We start from the raw sequence: 20,992 nt of genomic DNA on the forward strand, positions 1-20,992 counted from the left end.
GACGAGAAGGACAGAACAATTCAAATGTTTTACAACATCAGATATTTATTATTCACTTCTTTATTAGAATTACATATTTGCTGTTAGAAAAAACACTCAAAAGGAAATTATGCCGAGAGAATGTTTAATAAGAGACTTTCTTAAGACTCAACTAAATAAAATAAAACTGATTATATCTGATTCAAAATCAACCTTTATGCCATAAATTCACTTCTTGTCATGAAAAATATATTTTTACAGCCATACCGCTAGCGTCATGGACCATGATTAGCAGTGATCTACTACTACTAGAATTCCAAGCACTACACTGTATCATGCAAATTATTTTACAACTCTTACACTGTTTGCAACTGCTGGTGAAAAAGGTTTCAAAAAGGTTTTAGCAACCTGCTACATACTCCCCTGGAGCTTCAAACACATGACACTAACATTTATCAATATGAACCCAAACACACAATCAAAAACTGGCAATCATTTTCATATTAGCGCTCACTTACAAGCAAGGGTGGTAGCAAATGCATGCAAATCATATAAAACTCATTAGTATGAATTGTATCAGATTACTGTACTTAATAGCATATTTAGTCATGTAGTCAGTTGTAATGTAAACAGTAACATGCCATGATAAAGGTTGACATGGGAGGGAAAGTTATTAAGAAACACATCAGTATAATCTGCTTGGCAACAAAATACACAGACAGTAGAGTGGTGGCTGTATAAATCACCCTAATGCATTATTGACAGCACAAAAGCCATTTATGTCTCACATGATGGTAATGGGTATCAGTTATGAAAGCTGTACTGGTACAATTCAAACTCGTCACAGTTAACGTGCATATTGAATATATTGCCACTCTAGTCCAAGAGAAATGAGATTGTAAGAGATATCAAACATACCATCATATCCAGCAGTCAGAGACCCCTTTCACAGTCATTATGAGAGTGTCAGCTCATGGCCATGTGCATATATTCCTGTCAGGGCCTGTGTGATGATGAAGAGTTAGTGCTGAGGTAGTGAATGCATGAAAGAACGAGTCTGCTCTCCTCCTGCATTCTGTAATGATCAAATGTGGTTTTAGTTCCCCCTGCTGTCCTTTCACCGTCAGTGCAACTATAAAGTTATTTACTGTAAAGTGCCTTTTTAGAACATGAACCTGCAAAAAACAAACTAGAATACAACATCATGGAATTAGAGAATAGTAAGGTGATATGTAATCCAATTTTAATAATACAAACTAGAATACAACATCATGGAATTAGAGAATATAGGGCAGCAGTGTGGAGTAGTGGTTAGGACTCTGGACTCTTGACCGGAGGGTTGTGGGTTCAATCCCAGGTCGGGACACTGCTGCTGTACCCTTGAGCAAGATACTTTACCTAGATTGCTCCAGTAAAAACCCAACTGTATAAATGGGTAATTGTATGTAAAAATAATGTGATATCTTGTAACAATTGTAAGTCGCCCTGGATAAGGGCGTCTGCTAAGAAATAAATAAATAATAGAATAGTAAGGTGATATGTAATCCAATTTTAATAATCCTAACTTTTTTCTAAAAAATAATAATAAAAAAGAAGTCCCCTTTAGTCACTGTCTAACTGTTCCATGTTAAGTTTCCTATCTATGTATCTATTTTATAATGCTATAATGTTTTTTGGATACGTTACAGTATGGCAGGGCAACTTCTAGAAGCCCATAGAGTTCACACAAACTGTTTTAAAAGTAATAAAAATGAAATAAAACATAGGGCATATACATGAAATAGGGCATATACATGAAAATAAAATAAATAGAATTATTGCACTAATTTAGATTATTACACTCATTTAGATTATTACACTCATTTAAATTATTGCGCTCATTTAGTATTATGGTTTTCTTTTTTTTACCTTTAACATGTTACAAATAACCCTGGGCTCACCAATTGGGTCCAGGGACAGAGTAATGAACACCAAACACCAAATACTTGAATCTTTCAGGTACCGTGTAACAATTTTTATTTTTTTTTGGTTCCTGGGTAGTAAGTGTTATTTCCTAATTGCTTATGCCACAAAAGTATAGAAAATGGCTATTATTCCCCACAAACTTTGCTTTTGTGACCAGGACAGTGATATTTTGAAATTTACCTATTTTCCACAACATTCCAGATAGATTCAGTGCTGAGTAAACTTGGAGTAACTTCTAGAACTTTCTAGAACTTTCCAGTAATAAAAATAGTAGTATAAATACAGGGGCCTTAAGCCCACCAGTTCAGTTTAGTTCCAGCTGCCTAAGTGGATACATATCTGCATTTTTCTGAGATGGCATCAAGAGGCTGCAATGGTGGCATTCCTGATGGGTCTCCAAGGCGGTTTTACCAAGTTTCCCTGCTATCTTTGCCTTTGGGACAGCAGGGACACCAAGGCGCACTACCACAGGCGGGACTGGCCACAGCGGACCGAGTTCTCTGTGGGGAGGAACAACGTCAAGTGGGAGCCACTGGTGGACCCCCGGAAGGTGCTGATGCCACCACTGCACATCAAATTGGGCCTTTTGAAACAATTTGTCACAGCTCTAGATAAGGAGTCGGCAGCCTTCAAGTACCTTCAAGACTTCTTCCCTAAGCTGTCTGAGGCAGAGGTCAAAGCCGGTGTCTTCGTCGGACCACAGATAAAGAAGATCCTGAAGTGCAATGAATTCCCCAAAAAGCTCACTAGTAAGGAGAAAGCGGCTTGGAACAGCTTTGTCGCAGTGGTTCGGGGCTTCCTGGGCAATCACAAGGCCGAAAACTATGTGGAGCTGGTTGAGACTCTGGTGAAGAACTACGGCACAATGGGCTGTAGGATGTCCCTCAAAGTCCATATCCTTGATGCTCATCTTGATAAATTCAAGGAGAACATGGGAGCGTACTCAGAGGAGCAAGGTGAGCGCTTCCACCAGGATATACTGGACTTTGAACACCGCTACCAAGGACAGTATAACGAGAACATGATGGGAGACTACATTTGGGGGCTGATTCGTGAAAGTGATTTACAGTATAATCGTAAATCTCGGAAAACTACTCACTTCTAAATCTTTTGTAGTCATTTTTGTATTACTTTAGTATAAATACATGTTGATTTGGATTCATATGTTGTTTTTTTCTGACTTTATGTGAACGAAAAGACACAAATTCGCCCATTTTCTCATTGGAAATAGGTAAATTTCAAAATATCACTGTCTGGTCACAAAAGCAAAGTTTGTGGGGAATAATAGCCATTTTCTATACTTTTGAGGCATAAGCAATTAGGAAATAACACTTACTACCCAGGAACAAAAATTGTGTTACATAGTGTTATTAAGAGATTATGAGTACCTTTTGTATGTACATGCCCTGTTTTTTAATGAGTTCTAGAAATCCTGGATACAGGATTTAAGAATATATACGAAATACAAATAAAGGGATCTCTCTCTATCTGAAGATCATGCTACTAGCAGAAAGAGGGGCGATTAAACAGGCTCACAATATGTCAAGGGTCAGTCTGACACCAGTCTCCAGCTACATCACCGTCACTGTATACAAATAAAAAAAAACACACACAAAACAGAAGCAAGTCCCTGCTGTGCTTGCCTCCCCGGCCGCACAGTAATACCGTGTGCACTCCAGTGTACAGTTACTTCCCTAGAAGTCAGTAGTTTAGCCTGGATTTGAAACCACATCCCTGTTGTAAGTCACACAGCCTCTTAACACTGACGTCGTTTTTTTTTTTTTGTTTTTTTTTTAGAACATTTGGAAGAAGTCAGGAATAGCATTAAAAATAAATGATTCCTTACCTGGTGAAGTGAAATATTTCTATTTTTCTTTCTATTTCTTAATCGATATGAAACCGATCTGTGTCCCAAAGTTGTTTCTATCTCGGACGTGGGAGAAAAACTTGTCAGCGTGGCAAGCAGTGCACAAACCGAGGCTGTGAGATTCACCGGACACGGAGTCGTCTTGAATATTGTGAGGAAGAACCCCTCCTCTTTCCAGCAGAATCCTAAACAAACAACAACGTGATTCTATTCAAGCAGCCATGTGGTGACAGCACACAGTACTGCTAACCTTACAAAATGGGGAGCTGACACAGACATACAAATCCATGTGAAGAAAAACAAAAAGTGTACTTATACATACAATTAATGTGCATTTACTGGATTTTTGGTAGACACATTCTTTAATGAAGACCACTTCAGGCACAAGGTAGTGTCCAAATGAATACATGCATTTGTTGTATTAATACAAGCTTGATCTGGAGCAACAGCATACAGAAATGTTCACCTGGAGGTAAAACCACAATAATTTAGGTCAGCCATGACCAATACAATGTAAATGAGCTCCTTCTCAACTTTACCAAATGAATGAATGTATGTATGATTACCTGGTAGCCAGTCTTATGTCAACATAAGGTTTAGCAGAATCCATTTCTCTAACACACTTCGGGTTGATCTCATGAAATTCTTTGGCTGATTTTTGGTCCAGTGTAAAGCAACAGGATCCCACTGAAGGGCCTACCACGACCACAATGTCTTTCACATCACACCCATACTCTGAAACCAAGGCATTCACTGTAGCCATGGCAACACCCAGAAGGGTGCCTTTCCATCCTGGAAACCCCCAACCCCCCCCACAAAAAAAGCAAAATCATATTAAAATTTGTGTTATTACTATTACATTTTATATAATGTAAAAAAGTTTATGCTTTAAAAAATATATATATTTTCAAACAAAAGCTTAGTACATGCGACCATTTCTGTTACCATGGTAAATGTTGACAGTGAAGTTATCAATACACTTATATTAATGCCTCCATTCTTTTCTATTCACTTACCATGCTTTAACTTTGGTTCACTTATACAAGTACAGTATGTTAAAACCGCTAAGGGAATGAGGTGTCTGTAAGAGATGCCACTTTCTGGGTCATGCACGAGTTCACCTAAAAAGGATATGAGTGGACTTGCAAACTACTGTACTGTATCTCATGTCTTATTTTCAGACACGGTATTATTGTATTACTATGCCACTGCCTCAGGTCAAATGCATGAGCTGCACCAATGGCTTTTTGCACGGGATCAGCGAAGAGTAGAGGCATGCAGTCTGCTCCCGGGGCCACAAGATTTACCCTGCTCTGGTTAGTCACTATTTCATCATAGCTCTCAGGTTCCCTTCTCCCTATAATCCACATGTCACTGCCATGATCCACCTACGAGTTAAAATGCAAAGCAGTGCTCCCATTCCAGTGTTCAAACTGCCATTATATACACGCCAGACCTCCTGAGCAAGACTGCAGCTTAATGCAGCCAACTTAGCCAAAGCTACTCTGATTGATCAGGCAGTCATGTGTTTCAGGCTCACAGTAATCGTGTGAGGGCTCACTGTTTATTCAATGGGTTAACGCTACCCTGGTTATATACTGTACCTGGACAATGTGTTTCAGGCTCACAGTAATCGTGTGAGGGCTCACTGTTTATTCAATGGGTTAACGCTACCCTGGTTATATACTGTACCTGGACAATGTGTTTCAGGCTCACAGTAATCGTGTGAGGGCTCACTGTTTATTCAATGGGTTAACGCTACCCTGGTTATATACTGTACCTGAACAATGTGTTTCAGGCTCACAGTAATCGTGTGAGGGCTCACTGTTTATTCAATGGGTTAACGCTACCCTGGTTATATACTGTACCTGGACAATGTGTTTCAGGCTCACAGTAATCGTGTGAGGGCTCACTGTTTATTCAATGGGTTAATGCTACCCTGGTTATATACTGTACTTGAACAATGTGTTTCAGGCTCACAGTAATCGTGTGAGGGCTCACTGTTTATTCAATGGGTTAACGCTACCCTGGTTATATACTGTACCTGAACAATGTGTTTCAGGCTCACAGTAATCGTGTGAGGGCTCACTGTTTATTCAATGGGTTAACGCTACCCTGGTTATATACTGTACTTGAACAATGTGTTTCAGGCTCACAGTAATCGTGTGAGGGCTCACTGTTTATTCAATGGGTTAATGCTACCCTGGTTATATACTGTACTTGAACAATGTGTTTCAGGCTCACAGTAATCGTGTGAGGGCTCACTGTTTATTCAATGGGTTAACGCTACCCTGGTTATATACTGTACTTGAACAATGTGTTTCAGGCTCACAGTAATCGTGTGAGGGCTCACTGTTTATTCAATGGGTTAACGCTACCCTGGTTATATACTGTACTTGAACAATGTGTTTCAGGCTCACAGTAATCGTGTGAGGGCTCACTGTTTATTCAATGGGTTAACGCTACCCTGGTTATATACTGTACTTGAACAATGTGTTTCAGGCTCACAGTAATCGTGTGAGGGCTCACTGTTTATTCAATGGGTTAACGCTACCCTGGTTATATACTGTACCTGAACAATGTGTTTCAGGCTCACAGTAATCGTGTGAGGGCTCACTGTTTATTCAATGGGTTAATGCTACCCTGGTTATATACTGTACCTGAACAATGTGTTTCAGGCTCACAGTAATCGTGTGAGGGCTCACTGTTTATTCAATGGGTTAATGCTACCCTGGTTATATACTGTACTTGAACAATGTGTTTCAGGCTCACAGTAATCGTGTGAGGGCTCACTGTTTATTCAATGGGTTAACGCTACCCTGGTTATATACTGTACTTGAACAATGTGTTTCAGGCTCACAGTAATCGTGTGAGGGCTCACTGTTTATTCAATGGGTTAACGCTACCCTGGTTATATACTGTACCTGAACAATGTGTTTCAGGCTCACAGTAATCGTGTGAGGGCTCACTGTTTATTCAATGGGTTAACGCTACCCTGGTTATATACTGTACTTGAACAATGTGTTTCAGGCTCACAGTAATCGTGTGAGGGCTCACTGTTTATTCAATGGGTTAATGCTACCCTGGTTATATACTGTACTTGAACAATGTGTTTCAGGCTCACAGTAATCGTGTGAGGGCTCACTGTTTATTCAATGGGTTAACGCTACCCTGGTTATATACTGTACCTGAACAATGTGTTTCAGGCTCACAGTAATCGTGTGAGGGCTCACTGTTTATTCAATGGGTTAACGCTACCCTGGTTATATACTGTACTTGAACAATGTGTTTCAGGCTCACAGTAATCGTGTGAGGGCTCACTGTTTATTCAATGGGTTAATGCTACCCTGGTTATATACTGTACTTGAACAATGTGTTTCAGGCTCACAGTAATCGTGTGAGGGCTCACTGTTTATTCAATGGGTTAACGCTACCCTGGTTATATACTGTACCTGAACAATGTGTTTCAGGCTCACAGTAATCGTGTGAGGGCTCACTGTTTATTCAATGGGTTAACGCTACCCTGGTTATATACTGTACTTGAACAATGTGTTTCAGGCTCACAGTAATCGTGTGAGGGCTCACTGTTTATTCAATGGGTTAACGCTACCCTGGTTATATACTGTACCTGAACAATGTGTTTCAGGCTCACAGTAATCGTGTGAGGGCTCACTGTTTATTCAATGGGTTAATGCTACCCTGGTTATATACTGTACCTGAACAATGTGTTTCAGGCTCACAGTAATCGTGTGAGGGCTCACTGTTTATTCAATGGGTTAACGCTACCCTGGTTATATACTGTACTTGAACAATGTGTTTCAGGCTCACAGTAATCGTGTGAGGGCTCACTGTTTATTCAATGGGTTAATGCTACCCTGGTTATATACTGTACTTGAACAATGTGTTTCAGGCTCACAGTAATCGTGTGAGGGCTCACTGTTTATTCAATGGGTTAACGCTACCCTGGTTATATACTGTACTTGAACAATGTGTTTCAGGCTCACAGTAATCGTGTGAGGGCTCACTGTTTATTCAATGGGTTAACGCTACCCTGGTTATATACTGTACTTGAACAATGTGTTTCAGGCTCACAGTAATCGTGTGAGGGCTCACTGTTTATTCAATGGGTTAACGCTACCCTGGTTATATACTGTACTTGAACAATGTGTTTCAGGCTCACAGTAATCGTGTGAGGGCTCACTGTTTATTCAATGGGTTAACGCTACCCTGGTTATATACTGTACCTGAACAATGTGTTTCAGGCTCACAGTAATCGTGTGAGGGCTCACTGTTTATTCAATGGGTTAATGCTACCCTGGTTATATACTGTACCTGAACAATGTGTTTCAGGCTCACAGTAATCGTGTGAGGGCTCACTGTTTATTCAATGGGTTAATGCTACCCTGGTTATATACTGTACTTGAACAATGTGTTTCAGGCTCACAGTAATCGTGTGAGGGCTCACTGTTTATTCAATGGGTTAACGCTACCCTGGTTATATACTGTACTTGAACAATGTGTTTCAGGCTCACAGTAATCGTGTGAGGGCTCACTGTTTATTCAATGGGTTAACGCTACCCTGGTTATATACTGTACCTGAACAATGTGTTTCAGGCTCACAGTAATCGTGTGAGGGCTCACTGTTTATTCAATGGGTTAACGCTACCCTGGTTATATACTGTACTTGAACAATGTGTTTCAGGCTCACAGTAATCGTGTGAGGGCTCACTGTTTATTCAATGGGTTAATGCTACCCTGGTTATATACTGTACCTGAACAATGTGTTTCAGGCTCACAGTAATCGTGTGAGGGCTCACTGTTTATTCAATGGGTTAACGCTACCCTGGTTATATACTGTACTTGAACAATGTGTTTCAGGCTCACAGTAATCGTGTGAGGGCTCACTGTTTATTCAATGGGTTAACGCTACCCTGGTTATATACTGTACTTGAACAATGTGTTTCAGGCTCACAGTAATCGTGTGAGGGCTCACTGTTTATTCAATGGGTTAACGCTACCCTGGTTATATACTGTACTTGAACAATGTGTTTCAGGCTCACAGTAATCGTGTGAGGGCTCACTGTTTATTCAATGGGTTAACGCTACCCTGGTTATATACTGTACTTGAACAATGTGTTTCAGGCTCACAGTAATCGTGTGAGGGCTCACTGTTTATTCAATGGGTTAACGCTACCCTGGTTATATACTGTACCTGAACAATGTGTTTCAGGCTCACAGTAATCGTGTGAGGGCTCACTGTTTATTCAATGGGTTAATGCTACCCTGGTTATATACTGTACCTGAACAATGTGTTTCAGGCTCACAGTAATCGTGTGAGGGCTCACTGTTTATTCAATGGGTTAACGCTACCCTGGTTATATACTGTACTTGAACAATGTGTTTCAGGCTCACAGTAATCGTGTGAGGGCTCACTGTTTATTCAATGGGTTAATGCTACCCTGGTTATATACTGTACCTGAACAATGTGTTTCAGGCTCACAGTAATCGTGTGAGGGCTCACTGTTTATTCAATGGGTTAACGCTACCCTGGTTATATACTGTACTTGAACAATGTGTTTCAGGCTCACAGTAATCGTGTGAGGGCTCACTGTTTATTCAATGGGTTAACGCTACCCTGGTTATATACTGTACCTGAACAATGTGTTTCAGGCTCACAGTAATCGTGTGAGGGCTCACTGTTTATTCAATGGGTTAACGCTACCCTGGTTATATACTGTACCTGAACAATGTGTTTCAGGCTCACAGTAATCGTGTGAGGGCTCACTGTTTATTCAATGGGTTAACGCTACCCTGGTTATATACTGTACCTGGACAATGTGTTTCAGGCTCACAGTAATCGTGTGAGGGCTCACTGTTTATTCAATGGGTTAACGCTACCCTGGTTATATACTGTACCTGAACAATGTGTTTCAGGCTCACAGTAATCGTGTGAGGGCTCACTGTTTATTCAATGGGTTAATGCTACCCTGGTTATATACTGTACTTGAACAATGTGTTTCAGGCTCACAGTAATCGTGTGAGGGCTCACTGTTTATTCAATGGGTTAACGCTACCCTGGTTATATACTGTACCTGAACAATGTGTTTCAGGCTCACAGTAATCGTGTGAGGGCTCACTGTTTATTCAATGGGTTAACGCTACCCTGGTTATATACTGTACCTGGACAATGTGTTTCAGGCTCACAGTAATCGTGTGAGGGCTCACTGTTTATTCAATGGGTTAACGCTACCCTGGTTATATACTGTACCTGAACAATGTGTTTCAGGCTCACAGTAATCGTGTGAGGGCTCACTGTTTATTCAATGGGTTAACGCTACCCTGGTTATATACTGTACTTGAACAATGTGTTTCAGGCTCACAGTAATCGTGTGAGGGCTCACTGTTTATTCAATGGGTTAACGCTACCCTGGTTATATACTGTACTTGAACAATGTGTTTCAGGCTCACAGTAATCGTGTGAGGGCTCACTGTTTATTCAATGGGTTAACGCTACCCTGGTTATATACTGTACTTGAACAATGTGTTTCAGGCTCACAGTAATCGTGTGAGGGCTCACTGTTTATTCAATGGGTTAACGCTACCCTGGTTATATACTGTACTTGAACAATGTGTTTCAGGCTCACAGTAATCGTGTGAGGGCTCACTGTTTATTCAATGGGTTAACGCTACCCTGGTTATATACTGTACCTAAACAATGTGTTTCAGGCTCACAGTAATCGTGTGAGGGCTCACTGTTTATTCAATGGGTTAACGCTACCCTGGTTATATACTGTACCTGAACAATGTGTTTCAGGCTCACAGTAATCGTGTGAGGGCTCACTGTTTATTCAATGGGTTAACGCTACCCTGGTTATATACTGTACTTGAACAATGTGTTTCAGGCTCACAGTAATCGTGTGAGGGCTCACTGTTTATTCAATGGGTTAATGCTACCCTGGTTATATACTGTACTTGAACAATGTGTTTCAGGCTCACAGTAATCGTGTGAGGGCTCACTGTTTATTCAATGGGTTAATGCTACCCTGGTTATATACTGTACTTGAACAATGTGTTTCAGGCTCACAGTAATCGTGTGAGGGCTCACTGTTTATTCAATGGGTTAACGCTACCCTGGTTATATACTGTACCTGAACAATGTGTTTCAGGCTCACAGTAATCGTGTGAGGGCTCACTGTTTATTCAATGGGTTAATGCTACCCTGGTTATATACTGTACTTGAACAATGTGTTTCAGGCTCACAGTAATCGTGTGAGGGCTCACTGTTTATTCAATGGGTTAACGCTACCCTGGTTATATACTGTACTTGAACAATGTGTTTCAGGCTCACAGTAATCGTGTGAGGGCTCACTGTTTATTCAATGGGTTAATGCTACCCTGGTTATATACTGTACTTGAACAATGTGTTTCAGGCTCACAGTAATCGTGTGAGGGCTCACTGTTTATTCAATGGGTTAACGCTACCCTGGTTATATACTGTACCTGAACAATGTGTTTCAGGCTCACAGTAATCGTGTGAGGGCTCACTGTTTATTCAATGGGTTAACGCTACCCTGGTTATATACTGTACCTGAACAATGTGTTTCAGGCTCACAGTAATCGTGTGAGGGCTCACTGTTTATTCAATGGGTTAACGCTACCCTGGTTATATACTGTACTTGAACAATGTGTTTCAGGCTCACAGTAATCGTGTGAGGGCTCACTGTTTATTCAATGGGTTAACGCTACCCTGGTTATATACTGTACCTGAACAATGTGTTTCAGGCTCACAGTAATCGTGTGAGGGCTCACTGTTTATTCAATGGGTTAACGCTACCCTGGTTATATACTGTACTTGAACAATGTGTTTCAGGCTCACAGTAATCGTGTGAGGGCTCACTGTTTATTCAATGGGTTAATGCTACCCTGGTTATATACTGTACCTGAACAATGTGTTTCAGGCTCACAGTAATCGTGTGAGGGCTCACTGTTTATTCAATGGGTTAACGCTACCCTGGTTATATACTGTACTTGAACAATGTGTTTCAGGCTCACAGTAATCGTGTGAGGGCTCACTGTTTATTCAATGGGTTAACGCTACCCTGGTTATATACTGTACTTGAACAATGTGTTTCAGGCTCACAGTAATCGTGTGAGGGCTCACTGTTTATTCAATGGGTTAACGCTACCCTGGTTATATACTGTACTTGAACAATGTGTTTCAGGCTCACAGTAATCGTGTGAGGGCTCACTGTTTATTCAATGGGTTAACGCTACCCTGGTTATATACTGTACTTGAACAATGTGTTTCAGGCTCACAGTAATCGTGTGAGGGCTCACTGTTTATTCAATGGGTTAATGCTACCCTGGTTATATACTGTACTTGAACAATGTGTTTCAGGCTCACAGTAATCGTGTGAGGGCTCACTGTTTATTCAATGGGTTAACGCTACCCTGGTTATATACTGTACCTGAACAATGTGTTTCAGGCTCACAGTAATCGTGTGAGGGCTCACTGTTTATTCAATGGGTTAACGCTACCCTGGTTATATACTGTACTTGAACAATGTGTTTCAGGCTCACAGTAATCGTGTGAGGGCTCACTGTTTATTCAATGGGTTAACGCTACCCTGGTTATATACTGTACTTGAACAATGTGTTTCAGGCTCACAGTAATCGTGTGAGGGCTCACTGTTTATTCAATGGGTTAACGCTACCCTGGTTATATACTGTACTTGAACAATGTGTTTCAGGCTCACAGTAATCGTGTGAGGGCTCACTGTTTATTCAATGGGTTAATGCTACCCTGGTTATATACTGTACTTGAACAATGTGTTTCAGGCTCACAGTAATCGTGTGAGGGCTCACTGTTTATTCAATGGGTTAACGCTACCCTGGTTATATACTGTACCTGAACAATGTGTTTCAGGCTCACAGTAATCGTGTGAGGGCTCACTGTTTATTCAATGGGTTAACGCTACCCTGGTTATATACTGTACTTGAACAATGTGTTTCAGGCTCACAGTAATCGTGTGAGGGCTCACTGTTTATTCAATGGGTTAATGCTACCCTGGTTATATTCTGTACCTGAACAATGTGTTTCAGGCTCACAGTAATCGTGTGAGGGCTCACTGTTTATTCAATGGGTTAACGCTACCCTGGTTATATACTGTACTTGAACAATGTGTTTCAGGCTCACAGTAATCGTGTGAGGGCTCACTGTTTATTCAATGGGTTAATGCTACCCTGGTTATATACTGTACTTGAACAATGTGTTTCAGGCTCACAGTAATCGTGTGAGGGCTCACTGTTTATTCAATGGGTTAATGCTACCCTGGTTATATACTGTACTTGAACAATGTGTTTCAGGCTCACAGTAATCGTGTGAGGGCTCACTGTTTATTCAATGGGTTAATGCTACCCTGGTTATATACTGTACTTGAACAATGTGTTTCAGGCTCACAGTAATCGTGTGAGGGCTCACTGTTTATTCAATGGGTTAACGCTACCCTGGTTATATACTGTACTTGAACAATGTGTTTCAGGCTCACAGTAATCGTGTGAGGGCTCACTGTTTATTCAATGGGTTAACGCTACCCTGGTTATATACTGTACCTGAACAATGTGTTTCAGGCTCACAGTAATCGTGTGAGGGCTCACTGTTTATTCAATGGGTTAACGCTACCCTGGTTATATACTGTACTTGAACAATGTGTTTCAGGCTCACAGTAATCGTGTGAGGGCTCACTGTTTATTCAATGGGTTAACGCTACCCTGGTTATATACTGTACTTGAACAATGTGTTTCAGGCTCACAGTAATCGTGTGAGGGCTCACTGTTTATTCAATGGGTTAATGCTACCCTGGTTATATACTGTACCTGAACAATGTGTTTCAGGCTCACAGTAATCGTGTGAGGGCTCACTGTTTATTCAATGGGTTAATGCTACCCTGGTTATATACTGTACCTGAACAATGTGTTTCAGGCTCACAGTAATCGTGTGAGGGCTCACTGTTTATTCAATGGGTTAACGCTACCCTGGTTATATACTGTACTTGAACAATGTGTTTCAGGCTCACAGTAATCGTGTGAGGGCTCACTGTTTATTCAATGGGTTAACGCTACCCTGGTTATATACTGTACCTGAACAATGTGTTTCAGGCTCACAGTAATCGTGTGAGGGCTCACTGTTTATTCAATGGGTTAATGCTACCCTGGTTATATACTGTACCTGAACAATGTGTTTCAGGCTCACAGTAATCGTGTGAGGGCTCACTGTTTATTCAATGGGTTAATGCTACCCTGGTTATATACTGTACTTGAACAATGTGTTTCAGGCTCACAGTAATCGTGTGAGGGCTCACTGTTTATTCAATGGGTTAATGCTACCCTGGTTATATACTGTACTTGAACAATGTGTTTCAGGCTCACAGTAATCGTGTGAGGGCTCACTGTTTATTCAATGGGTTAATGCTACCCTGGTTATATACTGTACTTGAACAATGTGTTTCAGGCTCACAGTAATCGTGTGAGGGCTCACTGTTTATTCAATGGGTTAACGCTACCCTGGTTATATACTGTACTTGAACAATGTGTTTCAGGCTCACAGTAATCGTGTGAGGGCTCACTGTTTATTCAATGGGTTAATGCTACCCTGGTTATATACTGTACTTGAACAATGTGTTTCAGGCTCACAGTAATCGTGTGAGGGCTCACTGTTTATTCAATGGGTTAACGCTACCCTGGTTATATACTGTACTTGAACAATGTGTTTCAGGCTCACAGTAATCGTGTGAGGGCTCACTGTTTATTCAATGGGTTAACGCTACCCTGGTTATATACTGTACTTGAACAATGTGTTTCAGGCTCACAGTAATCGTGTGAGGGCTCACTGTTTATTCAATGGGTTAACGCTACCCTGGTTATATACTGTACCTGAACAATGTGTTTCAGGCTCACAGTAATCGTGTGAGGGCTCACTGTTTATTCAATGGGTTAATGCTACCCTGGTTATATACTGTACTTGAACAATGTGTTTCAGGCTCACAGTAATCGTGTGAGGGCTCACTGTTTATTCAATGGGTTAATGCTACCCTGGTTATATACTGTACTTGAACAATGTGTTTCAGGCTCACAGTAATCGTGTGAGGGCTCACTGTTTATTCAATGGGTTAATGCTACCCTGGTTATATACTGTACTTGAACAATGTGTTTCAGGCTCACAGTAATCGTGTGAGGGCTCACTGTTTATTCAATGGGTTAACGCTACCCTGGTTATATACTGTACCTGAACAATGTGTTTCAGGCTCACAGTAATCGTGTGAGGGCTCACTGTTTATTCAATGGGTTAATGCTACCCTGGTTATATACTGTACTTGAACAATGTGTTTCAGGCTCACAGTAATCGTGTGAGGGCTCACTGTTTATTCAATGGGTTAACGCTACCCTGGTTATATACTGTACTTGAACAATGTGTTTCAGGCTCACAGTAATCGTGTGAGGGCTCACTGTTTATTCAATGGGTTAACGCTACCCTGGTTATATACTGTACTTGAACAATGTGTTTCAGGCTCACAGTAATCGTGTGAGGGCTCACTGTTTATTCAATGGGTTAATGCTACCCTGGTTATATACTGTACCTGAACAATGTGTTTCAGGCTCACAGTAATCGTGTGAGGGCTCACTGTTTATTCAATGGGTTAATGCTACCCTGGTTATATACTGTACTTGAACAATGTGTTTCAGGCTCACAGTAATCGTGTGAGGGCTCACTGTTTATTCAATGGGTTAATGCTACCCTGGTTATATACTGTACTTGAACAATGTGTTTCAGGCTCACAGTAATCGTGTGAGGGCTCACTGTTTATTCAATGGGTTAATGCTACCCTGGTTATATACTGTACTTGAACAATGTGTTTCAGGCTCACAGTAATCGTGTGAGGGCTCACTGTTTATTCAATGGGTTAATGCTACCCTGGTTATATACTGTACTTGAACAATGTGTTTCAGGCTCACAGTAATCGTGTGAGGGCTCACTGTTTATTCAATGGGTTAACGCTACCCTGGTTATATACTGTACTTGAACAATGTGTTTCAGGCTCACAGTAATCGTGTGAGGGCTCACTGTTTATTCAATGGGTTAATGCTACCCTGGTTATATACTGTACTTGAACAATGTGTTTCAGGCTCACAGTAATCGTGTGAGGGCTCACTGTTTATTCAATGGGTTAATGCTACCCTGGTTATATACTGTACTTGAACAATGTGTTTCAGGCTCACAGTAATCGTGTGAGGGCTCACTGTTTATTCAATGGGTTAACGCTACCCTGGTTATATACTGTACCTGAACAATGTGTTTCAGGCTCACAGTAATCGTGTGAGGGCTCACTGTTTATTCAATGGGTTAACGCTACCCTGGTTATATACTGTACTTGAACAATGTGTTTCAGGCTCACAGTAATCGTGTGAGGGCTCACTGTTTATTCAATGGGTTAACGCTACCCTGGTTATATACTGTACTTGAACAATGTGTTTCAGGCTCACAGTAATCGTGTGAGGGCTCACTGTTTATTCAATGGGTTAATGCTACCCTGGTTATATACTGTACTTGAACAATGTGTTTCAGGCTCACAGTAATCGTGTGAGGGCTCACTGTTTATTCAATGGGTTAACGCTACCCTGGTTATATACTGTACTTGAACAATGTGTTTCAGGCTCACAGTAATCGTGTGAGGGCTCACTGTTTATTCAATGGGTTAATGCTACCCTGGTTATATACTGTACTTGAACAATGTGTTTCAGGCTCACAGTAATCGTGTGAGGGCTCACTGTTTATTCAATGGGTTAACGCTACCCTGGTTATATACTGTACTTGAACAATGTGTTTCAGGCTCACAGTAATCGTGTGAGGGCTCACTGTTTATTCAATGGGTTAATGCTACCCTGGTTATATACTGTACTTGAACAATGTGTTTCAGGCTCACAGTAATCGTGTGAGGGCTCACTGTTTATTCAATGGGTTAACGCTACCCTGGTTATATACTGTACCTGAACAATGTGTTTCAGGCTCACAGTAATCGTGTGAGGGCTCACTGTTTATTCAATGGGTTAACGCTACCCTGGTTATATACTGTACCTGAACAATGTGTTTCAGGCTCACAGTAATCGTGTGAGGGCTCACTGTTTATTCAATGGGTTAACGCTACCCTGGTTATATACTGTACCTGGACAATGTGTTTCAGGCTCACAGTAATCGTGTGAGGGCTCACTGTTTATTCAATGGGTTAACGCTACCCTGGTTATATACTGTACTTGAACAATGTGTTTCAGGCTCACAGTAATCGTGTGAGGGCTCACTGTTTATTCAATGGGTTAATGCTACCCTGGTTATATACTGTACTTGAACAATGTGTTTCAGGCTCACAGTAATCGTGTGAGGGCTCACTGTTTATTCAATGGGTTAATGCTACCCTGGTTATATACTGTACTTGAACAATGTGTTTCAGGCTCACAGTAATCGTGTGAGGGCTCACTGTTTATTCAATGGGTTAATGCTACCCTGGTTATATACTGTACCTGAACAATGTGTTTCAGGCTCACAGTAATCGTGTGAGGGCTCACTGTTTATTCAATGGGTTAACGCTACCCTGGTTATATACTGTACTTGAACAATGTGTTTCAGGCTCACAGTAATCGTGTGAGGGCTCACTGTTTATTCAATGGGTTAACGCTACCCTGGTTATATACTGTACCTGAACAATGTGTTTCAGGCTCACAGTAATCGTGTGAGGGCTCACTGTTTATTCAATGGGTTAACGCTACCCTGGTTATATACTGTACTTGAACAATGTGTTTCAGGCTCACAGTAATCGTGTGAGGGCTCACTGTTTATTCAATGGGTTAATGCTACCCTGGTTATATACTGTACTTGAACAATGTGTTTCAGGCTCACAGTAATCGTGTGAGGGCTCACTGTTTATTCAATGGGTTAACGCTACCCTGGTTATATACTGTACCTGGACACGACGATAGCTTTCCTGGTCAAAGCCTGCCTTTTGGGATAATCCACAGATATTTTCTGCAACGACAGCTTTGGGATCCCTGCGACTTGAGCTGCTAAAGAGGTTCAGGGAGCTCAGGGTGGGTGTGTACGATATCCCCCCTGTGCGTGTCGTAAAGCCGTGTAAAAAACACATGTCTGTGGAACAGAAACTGTGAAAAACACCTTGATGAAGAGCTGATCAATTGTACTGTAAATTAAACCCAGATGACTTCAGCAAACTCGAAAGTCTTTCTGAATAGGAAGGACGTTTAAAATGATCATAGTAAATCACGTCACTCCGAGACTTAACACAGTCATACAAAACTTACAGTAGAAGCCAGCAAAGACAATCGTCATAAGACCTTGAATTTGGGTCTATTGGGTGAATTGGCATTGGGAATTTGGGACTGACGGGTGGAACAGAGTAGTACTTCTTTGAACAAGCACCCACTAAACTAAAGAAAACACCACCTACTACGCCATTACAAAATAAATCATATCATCACTCCTGCGTGAGACACTGAAGGTGTTACTGTGATTCATCTGCATGCATCAAATGTACTGTTATACCTGAGATGTGCATGTGCTGGTGGATACATTGGGAAATGAAACCTGGATAATCCTGTCTCACTCTTTTTATCTAACCAGTAAGACAATATTCTAGTGTTTATTAAGGGTGCATTTCCAGTATTGCATTGAAATAAATAAGGACATACCTGGAATTAAAGACGAATGTAGAATTGTGATGTCTCCTCTGAGACTGGGCAATTGTCCTAGGAACGTGCTGACCTCTCTTTTGATCTGTTCAAGTTGTTGGCCTGCCAGAATCTCCCCATCTCTGCAATGCCCTGGCCCTGGTGATTCTATGTGCATGCTCTCAGGATCATTGGGCAGGACTTCAAACTCAAACTGGTAGACTGCAGTGAACAGCAGATCTAAATAGGCCTCCAATATGGCTTTCCTCGGAGTGGGTGCAATGATTTTAACAGTGCTCAGGTTGAGTTCATCAATTTCTCTCTTAAAGCGATAGAAAGCAGTAGCCATACTAGGCTCCGCCACTGTTTCAATGACTTCTTTGAGGGCACTAAACTTTTCAAGCACATTTATAACGGTATTTTGTGTACTGTCGTTAGTACTTTTACGGCTTTGCTGTTTGCACATTATAAACACCTGTTTTGTTTTTTTAGTAGCGTAGTTTTTTACGATCGCTTCTCTTAGCCATGTCTCCTGTGTCACTCAGCAAATGTCCGTGGAAAAGATCAATAATCACAGCCTCCGTCATATCTCCACTGAAAAATGCATGTAATATATCTGAAGAATGTACTGTAAAAAAAAAAAAAAAGGTTTATCCAGCGAAATGTTTTATTCAAGAAGCTTAATAATAGTTTCAGAGGCAAAAATGATTTACTGTGCATAACCAGTGACGGAAAAAAATAACTCCCACACCTGAAACCTCACTATTTCTCGTCACGCTAGACTCACGGGTTGTCACCTGGTGCACGTAAACTGTCCCGGTTTTTTATTTACCCAGGAGTCTACAAAAACGACAGTACGACAAGCACAGTCTGGACTGTTTAGATCGACCAGGAACTGCAGATCATTAATTTGTAGAACTAAATTAGATACCTGCACAAGTCAACTCATTGTCATGTGACTACTAGAAAATACGACAAGTACGGCTCCGTGTTCAGCGGTATAGATTGGGACAGGCTTTTCAATGCGCAACCCAATGCATTCTGGTAAGCGTAGTCCTGCTTCTCTTAAAGGTAAGAATGGTACCTGAGACAGGTAAAACATACCAGAATGCGTTGGGTTGCGTGTTGAAAAATATGAACTATGCCAAACTATCCCGCTGAACACGGAGCCATACATACAGTCATCTTTATACAGTACACCGGTAGTGTTATTCTGCAATCACCTTAACTCTAGACATAAGGGTCGAACATTAATATATTTTCTGCCGAATTCTCTTCAATATCGCACGACTTTCAGAGGTATCTATAAGCCAGTCATTACGACTGGTAGAAGATCGTGTAGCAGAATAGAATACATTAGTTTAAGTAAAGTGCCACTCTCTCTCTGGTAGGGTACTTACCGCGCAGCACACAGAAATGACTGTATTCCAATCCGAACACCCCCTTTACCTCCTCAATTCAACAGACGCACTACTTACCTTTAGAAAGCAAGAATGGACACTGTCTACTAAACTGCAAGGAAACCCGCCCCTCTGTTTTCTAAGTGGATATAACAATTTGCGTTTGACTGCTCACGTCAAAACGGAAGGTCTTCGTTACTGCCTGCCACTGCCAGTCATAAATACAGACATCCCCATTTTTCCAGAGTACTTCCTTTTTAGTTCTGATTCAAACTTCGTAATATAGGCTGTTGTATATAACCACGAACACAACTGAAAGGATATTAAACCAATTGCATATGTATAAAGTAATATTAATACTGTATATGATCATAGGAAAACCACATACAATGGTAAAGCCATTCACTAGAAGTTGTAATGGATGTTATAATGTAATTAAATTGACGTGAGACCCTATACCATTGCATTTATGTATATCTTACTAAAAATGCATATAAAGATCAACAAAACGTTCAGTTCTTTTCGATTGAACCTATCATTTAACATAGTCTACTATAATAAACAGATTTATTATTATTATTATTATTATTATTATTATTATTATTATTATTATTATTATTATTATTATTAGTCGTAGTAGTAGTAATAGTAGTCGTAGTAGTGGTAGTAGTCGTAGTGGTAGTAGTCGTAGTCGTCGTAGTCTTACTACGACTACAAATAATAATACACACATTGACTTCCATAATTCACTATTTACTTGGCCCTTTAACTTGTCTTACAGCACCTGCAAGTTAAAATAGAACGAGAGATTTAATGCAGTATTTCCCACATACACTAAAGTCTTTTTTGCTTGCAGTAGTCTATATTATTCTAAATACACAAAATATAAAACTGTATATATGTTATAATACTACTACTACGACTACTACTACAGCATGAATAATAATAATAATAATAATAATAATAATAATAATAATAATAATAATAATAATAATTTTTTTTTAAAACAATTAAGTTAAGTTTTACAAGATATACAACTCACACTGAA

The 20,992-nt window shown here is 40.6% G+C and overlaps 1 protein-coding gene across 1 annotated transcript; it reads right to left on the bottom strand.

Moving 5' to 3' along the window:
• Nucleotides 1-73: 73 nt before the first annotated feature.
• LOC117406194 (purine nucleoside phosphorylase LACC1) lies at nt 74-20,041 on the bottom strand. The gene is made up of 7 exons (XM_059029407.1): nt 19,945-20,041; nt 18,566-19,172; nt 17,824-18,005; nt 5,037-5,199; nt 4,378-4,606; nt 3,791-3,996; nt 74-1,168 (listed from the first exon to the last, which is right to left on the bottom strand). The coding sequence occupies exons 2-6, from the start codon at nt 19,008-19,010 to the stop codon at nt 3,822-3,824; spliced, it is 1,194 nt and encodes a 397-aa protein (XP_058885390.1). The 5' UTR covers nt 19,011-19,172; nt 19,945-20,041; the 3' UTR covers nt 74-1,168; nt 3,791-3,821.
• Nucleotides 20,042-20,992: the final 951 nt, after the last annotated feature.

The sequence above is a fragment of the Acipenser ruthenus genome, chromosome 8 (assembly GCF_902713425.1).
Source record: "Acipenser ruthenus chromosome 8, fAciRut3.2 maternal haplotype, whole genome shotgun sequence".
In the NCBI taxonomy this organism is placed as follows: domain Eukaryota; kingdom Metazoa; phylum Chordata; class Actinopteri; order Acipenseriformes; family Acipenseridae; genus Acipenser; species Acipenser ruthenus.